General features: G+C 37.3%; 2 protein-coding genes across 2 annotated transcripts; both read right to left on the bottom strand.

Annotated features, from left to right (window-relative positions):
* Positions 1 to 2,918: 2,918 nt before the first annotated feature.
* LOC149166566 (transportin-1-like) lies at positions 2,919 to 5,566 on the bottom strand. The gene is made up of 4 exons (XM_089430195.1): positions 5,285 to 5,566; positions 3,459 to 3,548; positions 3,212 to 3,289; positions 2,919 to 3,065 (listed from the first exon to the last, which is right to left on the bottom strand). The coding sequence occupies exons 1-4, from the start codon at positions 5,498 to 5,500 to the stop codon at positions 2,919 to 2,921; spliced, it is 531 nt and encodes a 176-aa protein (XP_089286321.1). The 5' UTR covers positions 5,501 to 5,566.
* Positions 5,567 to 6,044: 478 nt separating this feature from the next.
* LOC149166565 (endoglucanase 17-like) lies at positions 6,045 to 7,959 on the bottom strand. Its single transcript, XM_089430194.1, has 7 exons — positions 7,798 to 7,959; positions 7,558 to 7,684; positions 7,390 to 7,466; positions 7,139 to 7,300; positions 6,937 to 7,051; positions 6,661 to 6,824; positions 6,045 to 6,570 (listed from the first exon to the last, which is right to left on the bottom strand). Exons 1-7 carry the CDS (start codon positions 7,957 to 7,959, stop codon positions 6,244 to 6,246), a joined length of 1,134 nt encoding a protein of 377 aa, XP_089286320.1. The 3' UTR covers positions 6,045 to 6,243.
* Positions 7,960 to 8,916: the final 957 nt, after the last annotated feature.

Below are 8,916 nucleotides of genomic sequence, written 5' to 3'. Positions count from 1 at the left end.
TATAAATCTAACACTCACATGCTACTCCTATATATTTATCTTATATTTAATATTGAGTGTCCATCAATTGAATGACAAGATGAAAGCTCAACTTAATTGCACATTTTTGAACTGCTTTGTGGGAATTCATGTCCCATTAATTTAATGGCAAATTGAAGTTTCAAATACAGCACACATTTTATACCAGATTCAGAGAGTTCATGAACAAACTTTCAAGGTTTTAATGGATCTAGGTCATTTGTATTTTCTCTCATATTCTGGGTCGTTTGTATTTTCTCTGATGTTGACTATACTAGCAATTGTCCCAAAAGGTACAAACCTTAATGTCCTTTTAATGATCAAGCCTTATGTGAAAACAATCATATTGATGCACTAGTGTACATTGATTTGTTACATTTGTCTTGGTCTATAATAGAGGTGTAACAAATATGCATTGCAAGGTATGTTGAGAATTTGGTTATCTAGTAAGCTTAGAGTCATTCTTGAGTCATTATCTTTACCATCTCAGGAAGAAGAAGAAGAAGAAGAAAGGCCTATTGAATTGAAAAAGAGCCCTAAAAAGTATTAGGATCCATGGGTCATTTTTTTGCATCATGTAGCAAGATAACATGGCTAATTGATTATGCCACATGAAGAATTAGCCTTTGCCAATATTTAGGCTTATAACTAGGTGATTTTTTCTACTAATATTCTTATACCAATTTACCATGATAATTCTATTCTAAATTAAAACATTGTTTGCAAGCTATCGCGGGAGCTGAGCGTTTTCTCCCTGAAAATATACCTTCAAGGTTCCTTAGGTGGATAGCAGAGCTACTATACTTGACATTGGCAGTATCCAGTAGTTTTTCTAGCCCAAAATCTGCTATGTATGGCTCCATGTCAAAGCCCAGAAGGATGTTGCTTGGCTTAATATTTGCATGAACAAACTTCCTTTCATGTAAATAAGCCAGGCCTCTAGCTACTCCCTTTGCAATTTCAATCCTGGCCAACCATGGCAGATAAAAGGGAGAGTTTGATGACCATCCTGCAAGATTAGAGAGATATAGCATTAGTCAAAGGATCTGAAAAGGATAGGCCACTAAGAACCTTAGAAGCTGAACAAGACGATTAAGATTAGCATGCAACACGAGGAGAATAACAATTCAAACCCTACATGATAATGTACTCCCTTTTGCAATGATTACAAAGAACTGGATTTGGTTATCCAGAACGCTGAAATTGAAAAGGAATCAACACTCTTTGATAAGCAATACTCTTTGATAAGCAAGGAAAGCATTATACTCGACCTCAGGGAACTCAGTGGGCAAAATTATCAATAACTAGTTATAACAAAATACAGAGAACCCAGTGAACAAAATGACAAATATCCAATTTAAATGAACCACAGAGAACGTGGTGATAAAAAAGATAAATATCCATCTTAAAGATAAAAGAGAAATGAAATAAACTGCAACATATCCTTGAAACAAAACAAAAGGGTTGATATATATTCTAAAGAAGAGAAAATAGGGATAGGCTCTACAAAATCCAATAATACGGTATAATGGACCTGTTCAATATATAACAGCAGAAACATTCCATAGAAACTTATATAAATGCTGCAGCCAATTGTTCTCTAGCTAAGTAAGAAGATGTTATGTAGAATAAGATACAAATACAAGCACAGGGTCACTTGTCTTATTTCATGGTCTTCCTAAGAAGGCTTATGAAGGAAGTTGTGTAGCACTCTCATGGTTTTGATAGATTATCATTTGTTGCTGAGATGAACATGTATATATAAATATTCTAACCTAAAAAAGGAGCAGTTTCTTCTTTGTATATGCAAACTATAGCTGAACCAATAAATCTAATTTTCAATATTGATTTGCATCAATTTCTTTTGGTCCAACCAGCAATTAAAATCCATCCCCTGCCACTGCAACAATAATACACCATATATCACCTTCCCATTAAAACTGAGAATGAGCTGCAAGTAAACTGTGAGAACGCGGATGCCTCATAAGCATGGAGTTAAGTTTGATCCCTGAGTTTTGCTACAATCCTCAACTGTAGAATACTGAAATTTTTAAGAAGACTCTAGAGATTTCATAAGCAGCTGAGTTGACAACAGAGTTTGTCTGACTCCCAATCATAGAGGTGTCTATGTCAGTTATGGCAATGTCTAAGTAGATTTGTTGAATACGGAATGTGGGTGTAAGTCCTCATCTCTGTCCAACTTATGTCAAAGCAAGGATGATACATAGGAAGAAAGAATTGGTTAATCCGTTGTGGATGATGGCATTTTTTCTAGAAAATACAATGCCTCCTTCATTGATGGTCTCTTTTGAGGGGAAGCAGAAGCACAATTCAATGCAATCCCCACAGACACAGAGATTTCTTCCCTTCCTTCAACCTCTGGTTGAAGAGTAGGATCTATGATGTGCAAAAGGCGATGCTTGTCATTAACAAAGTTTTGACCACATGCTGTAAAATCCTTATCTGAAGGTGGCTTCCCAGTAAGAATGTCCAGAAAAATAACCCCAAAGGAATAAACATCCCACTTTTGGTTGGGTTTGAGATTTTTCAATGCCTCTAGGGCCTGGTAAGGAGATACAAAGTTCTTGGATGTGCCTGGACTGCTCAGCAAATCAGGTGTTGTTTGCAAGCTATGGCAGGAGCCAGTGGAGCGTTTTCTCCCTGAAAATATACCTTCAAGGTTCCTTAGGTGGATAGCAGAGCTACTATACTTGACATTGGCAATGTCCAGTAGCTTTTCTAGCCCAAAATATGCTATGTATGGCTCAATTCATTCTCTTGAAAGCAGAGATATATTGCAGCTGCCATGCACATTATGGATCTCATAAACTCCCGCAAAATATTCCCATTTCAAAACCACATCCCCCCCACCCCGCGATTTCCCCGTCCACCTGCATGCACTAGGATGAAAGGACCAACGTTATACAAAGAGCAAAGATAATGGCAGATAAATAACGATAACTGACCAGTTTCCTCACTTCAGGAGCAGGATCCTGAGAAAGAGTAAATAGGCCCTGAAGATATTGATCCATTGATATTAACAAGGCCTGCATGCACAAAAATATAAACCTTAGAAACAATTAACTTTCTTATTGAATCTAATACATTGCATTTGTTTAACAGCATAAAGATATGTAGACAGTTAGACCCTGACTGTTATTTCACATTTCATTGTGGTTACAGAGAAACTTACTGTCGGCATAAACACAATAAATTGATTTACGGAGCTAAGTGCTAGTTTCCTGAGAGAAACATGAGGTGACTGGAAGAACTGCAAAGCAATTAAAAGGTTGTAAATACATTGGAGCTTAGTTGGAAGTTGAAACCAACATAAAGCATTCTCCTTTGATAATGAGTTATGCTAGTTTCCCATCAAATCCTGACAAAACAACTATGTAATGCTATCAACAATCTAGAACAAATTCTCCAATGGTATTTACCTGAAATAATCTGGGCAAGAATATATTGATAGCTCGCTCTGGTAAACCTGGCACATCAGCATCTAGTTCCTCTGGTATATCTTCACATATCTACGTGGGCAGCACATTGTTATGTTCATAAATAGGCTCCCTGTTGTACAAAACCTACTACAAAGTTGTAAAAATGAATCAACACTTAGAAAGCTCATCCCCATGCATTGCTGTGGTCAAATGATTTCATATCCAATTCATTCTCTTGAAAGCAGAGATATATTGCAGCTGCCATGCACATTATGGATCTCATAAACTCCCGCAAAATATTCCCATTTCAAAACCACATCCCCCCCCACCCCGCGATTTCCCCGTCCACCTCAAGCACAATCCCAATGCATTCACTATTCCTGCTGGGATAATTTCTTTCTACCCTCGCTATACATTCCCCGACCCATATTGCAAGATTGCCCTTAATTAAAGAACACCTTTTGAAAGACCTCTTGGATATGCCAAGTGTGCTTGATAAAAACCTTAGAGAGAATGTATTAAAGTACATGTATCGAGACTGTTTTTGACCCACATGCTCCCCTTCAAACAAGAGGAACTTTCAAATCCATGAATATTAAATCCTTAAAGGAACGAATTATATTGCATGCAAAACATCTACTTATGAATTACATATCCCTTGCATGAGCAGAACCATTCATACAGCTTTAAAAAGCATTTACCAAAAATAGAGAAATCTTTGGCAGACAATAAAACCATTTGCCTTGTTCAAAAGTTTTTAAAATCAACAGCGAAAAACATTAAAACAAGGTTTAAATCCCATAGCATCTCTTATATATTGTTTGCTGCGTCTCTTATATATTGTTTGCTGCAACTTTTTCTACTTCTGTATTGGAAATGATAGACAAATGCCCATTACTTCCACAAGAAACTTACTTTATATGACTTTTAAAACAAGGCAATCTGAGAGAAAGGTAGACAAGTCTTAATATGTTTAAAATGGCAACCTTGAAAAAAGACAGCCCAGGATCTACTTTAAAAAAAACCTAAAATCAATTCAAATGCTTACATAACAATGTACTCTGCTTTAAAATTCGCATATTCATGATCTGTTTTTGTATGAGAAATTGTGCAACCACAAACAACACAACTAGATCATTCTTGTCACCACCTGCACATGGCAATGATCCAAATCTCACAACCTTCATGCAACTTAAACAGTTACATCTTCCATGTTAACAGGATAAAAATGTCACGACCATTCAGAAATTTCCCTCACTTCTGAAGGGTGCTATAAATGACATGATATACATGAAAGATTTTATATTATTGCTACAGCATCATTAATAAAATAAAATTTCATATTCTCTCCATTATCAACTGTTCATTTCTAAGTGCGCACTCCAAAATCTAACAAACATTTGAATTGGAATTGGTTACAGTAGAAGCTGTGACCAAAAGGTTGAATATAGGTTAACGAGTTTTTTCTTTTATTTTTGGAGGGGGTAAGGGGGTGTTTCCTAAATCCTTTGGGATTCTCAGAAATGCAAGTGTCAGCAAACGAAATCTGGGACATTATTACTCATCAAACAAGAAAATTCCATAACTACTCCACTCTCATGGCTTGATTAGAATTTAGATCTATTATTAAAAATGATAATTTCCAAAAAAGATCCAAAAGAACAAATCCAGTTTTAAATGCAGCTCTCTGAAACATAGGCAAAAGAATTTTAAACATACAACTTTGAATTCTTATGAAATACATAAAATCTGTTGAGATAAACAAAAAATATACTCTGGGAATATATTACAACAGACGGAGAGCCAAAAGTGAGACCTTGAGTTACCTTTGATAGTGCATCAAGAGCACCTTCCATATGATTAAAGTCATTGCTGTCAAAGCATTGAACCAGTGCCTGCATTAATTCTGGCCAACCCCGCACCTGTACTTGCTGAACAATAACACTGACAACAGTTCCTACCGTTGAACGGAGGTGTCTATCTGGTGCCCCCAGACAAGGTAGCAACTCTGATTTGATATATTGTTGATAAGAAGCAATCATCAGATGAAAACTTGTCCTCAGATTATTTTTCAAAAGCAGTCCTGCTGCCTATCGTACTTCAACAGATTTTCCCTGTCCATGTGACATATCACACATGTCAAGCTATTAGTAGATGCATCTAAAATAAGGCCAAGTAAAATCAGGCAATCAAGTTCTAATTAAAATCCCATAGATGCCTCACATCTCACCAAACAAAATGCAGATCAATTATTATTGATAATTATAAAACAAGGGAAGGCACCATATAATCAAAAAGCAGCAGTGACATCGCAGATATGAAAAAGAATTCTAATCCAAATCTATAAATCCCTTGCAACTTGCAATACAGCTTTTTGCTACAATATCTTGAAATAGAATAACCCAAACCATGTCCTCATTTTATAAAGGGATTTGAAAGACAGTTTTCTGCTACAAATTCTTACCCAATAATAAAAAGAACTATATGCTGTTTGATCAGATGGCATGTGTGAAAAAGTATTGTAATACTCTTTTTTCACATTTTATAAAGGAGACACAACGAGGCAAACCAGAATGTATGGATTCATTCAACCTGTTTCTAGAAACATTCGTGATTTATTTCTTGAGAATCCATAATGAAAAGTTAAATGCCACCCTCTGAGAAAATTTAAAGAAAATGAAAAGTTAAATGCCGCCCTCTGAGAAAATTTAAAGAAATGAAAAGTTAAATGCCACCCTCTGAGAAAATGTAAAGAAACGTGTCAGGATTTAGCATCTCTGGGAAATCACGATGGATGTGCGCTGAAAAATGCAAGCGCGCCAACGAGAGGAGCGTTGATGTACATCTTGGGCTCCGATTGCCGAAATTTTGTTCGATCGTCTGGAAACTGGTCGTGTTCATCTGGTCCTCCAATAACTGCTCCCATCAGAAGATTAGGATTGGAACCATTTCTATGGACGTAACGAAACCCACTTTTGCATGCAATGAATTCCGGGTGATCGACAATAGAAGGCAGAGATGAGGCTCTATGATGAATCCGTCGGGGGAAGCGGGAGCCATATCCCACCATGTATGATAAATTCAGAGGATTATCCCCTAATATATAATCAATCTGCAACTCCATAATGGCGATACACCAATGTCAAATGCATTCTTGACTTCTACCAAGAACCAGTTATAGTGAAGTAGGTGGTGCACCTACCTGTCGTTTTGCAAAGGCGCGAATCCTTGCCGGAGTTGCCTCCACGCCCCCACACCACAACACTCGAGACGCGTCGCTCAGGTACTTGGCATACGTTAATGCCAAAAACGATACTGACGTCGCAATCTTCATATTGCTTGCATTACTTTTGTATATGAGCCCACCTGTAACACAGCATCTCTCCAATTAGCTTATTCATCTTCCCGCAGCAGCACGATGTACACAACAAACATACAAAATCCCGGGAAAAAAAGAAAGAGAGTCTATTAGGGGAACCTGGTGTGTATTGAACATGTGGTCGATAAGGTGTTTGAGGAAAGAGGGCACAAATGAATTTGTCAGCGTATCCCTTGTATGGTTTTAAGAACCATCCATTCCCGGACAAATACTCCTGCGTATAAAAAGATACACGAGTATAGATGGCTTTGAAATTCAATACAGTTGATATGAGCACTGTGAAGCTGCATGGAGTGATTACCTTGGTGAGCAGTACATGAATGCCAGCATGCTTATTGTTCCATCCAAATTCATGTAACTCCTCATTGTCTCCCAGTGTTTTGCCATTGCTATCAATGTACTGCAGATACGAATTGTTGGCCGATGCTTTGTGCAACCATGCAGCAGCCCACAACAATTCATCCTGAAATCCCCATTAGTATTAACTGGAAGTTAGGTTGGGTATTTTGACGGGACTTTTCCGGGTGAGAATAAATGAAACAGAAAACTTACTTGGTATCCATCAAAGCCGCAGTTAAATGAGCAAACTCCAGACTTAAGGCTGTCACAATAAGATCCCCTGTATCTGTCTGCAAAGTCGAAGAGCTATGGAGGACAAATACGCGTACGAATGGAATGAATAAGTAGCGGTCTACTTAAATTCAATATTAATGGCATTACCAATCTCACCGCCCATTAAATGACCGAACTCCAGCACGCTCCAGGCTAACAGCGTAGTACTAAAAGCCATTGGAAACGTAAATTTTACGTTGTCGCCTGCATTGTAATATCCTCCAACCAAATCAACCTGTATTCAGTTCAGTGATTAGGTCATTGAAATCATATGAAAAGCTGAACCGTGCAACCAGTTATCTGATCTGCGGGTTTAAAGCAGGAATATTATGAGCAAAAATTGCATACATTCTGATCAGATCCATCTTTAAGGGCATTCAACGATCGAAAGCATCTTACATGGAGTGCCGATGATCGCTTGGCCTCTCTTTGCTGAACAGAGAATGAATGCCTTCCTTCTAGTGAAGGAGATGAAGGTGGGCATTGAAGCGTAGAAGGGCGCAGATGCATTGGTGAAGAGAGAGGAAGTGGAAAGAGCGGCGAGGGAATTAATGGAAGGAGAGGGGGAATGGAAATGAAGAAGGGGATGGCAAAATTGAGGGGAAGGCCCATCATTGAGTGACAACTGTTGAAAACATTCCAATAATCTGAACCGCCTACAACATTTTTCACCGACGATCTAATGGCTGGAGTTTATTCCATCGTCTAACAATCGATCTAAGGGTCCATAATGAGACACCGCGGCATGGAGGGGAGTTCCTTCCAGAGGGAACGCCTTACGGCGTAATTAATCATATAAAATTGACAATTTGACTAATAAAATTTATATAGATAATATCAAATTTTGTTACAAAGAAGCAAACAAACTCAATATTTATTCTTAATATCAACAGCTATATAAAATCAATATATAAATTATATAAAATCTTTAAAAACTAAAACAAACTAAAATCTCAATTACCATAAACATGAATTCTGGAAACTTCTTAAGATACACAAAAGGAAACTTCCAAAAATCTCCACTGGTCATAGACGTAAGTACAATGTAACACCACCACGCATGTTCTATAATAATAATCGCATATTCTCATTGGACCAAACAAGGTCAGCAGAAAAACAAAAGACTCTTTACGTATGACAGATGGTCATTGTCTTCAATACCTTTGTTGTTAAGATGTATTTCTAATCTATTGGTGCATTCATTACCTTCGTTGTTAAGATGTATTTCTAATCTATTGGTGCGCTCTGTTTCACCATTATACTGAATGCAAGGGTTTATCAAAATTGTAACCCTTATTTGTGTTTTTTTTCAGAGGAAAAAACGAGATAGATTATATTAAGGAAATATAATGATCTAAATACAAACAGAATGCTGTATGATAACCAGTCCAGCAAAGAGGCTATCTAAATATTGATCCATATGAAAAAGAGAGGATGATAAGCATAAGAAGCCGCATATAATGAAAA

Source organism: Pinus tabuliformis, chromosome 5_1 (assembly GCF_031772625.1).
Source record: "Pinus tabuliformis cultivar Carrire ecotype Pingquan chromosome 5_1, CPIR1, whole genome shotgun sequence".
Classification (NCBI taxonomy): domain Eukaryota; kingdom Viridiplantae; phylum Streptophyta; class Pinopsida; order Pinales; family Pinaceae; genus Pinus; species Pinus tabuliformis.
This window is presented reverse-complemented; position numbering and strand designations above follow the sequence as displayed.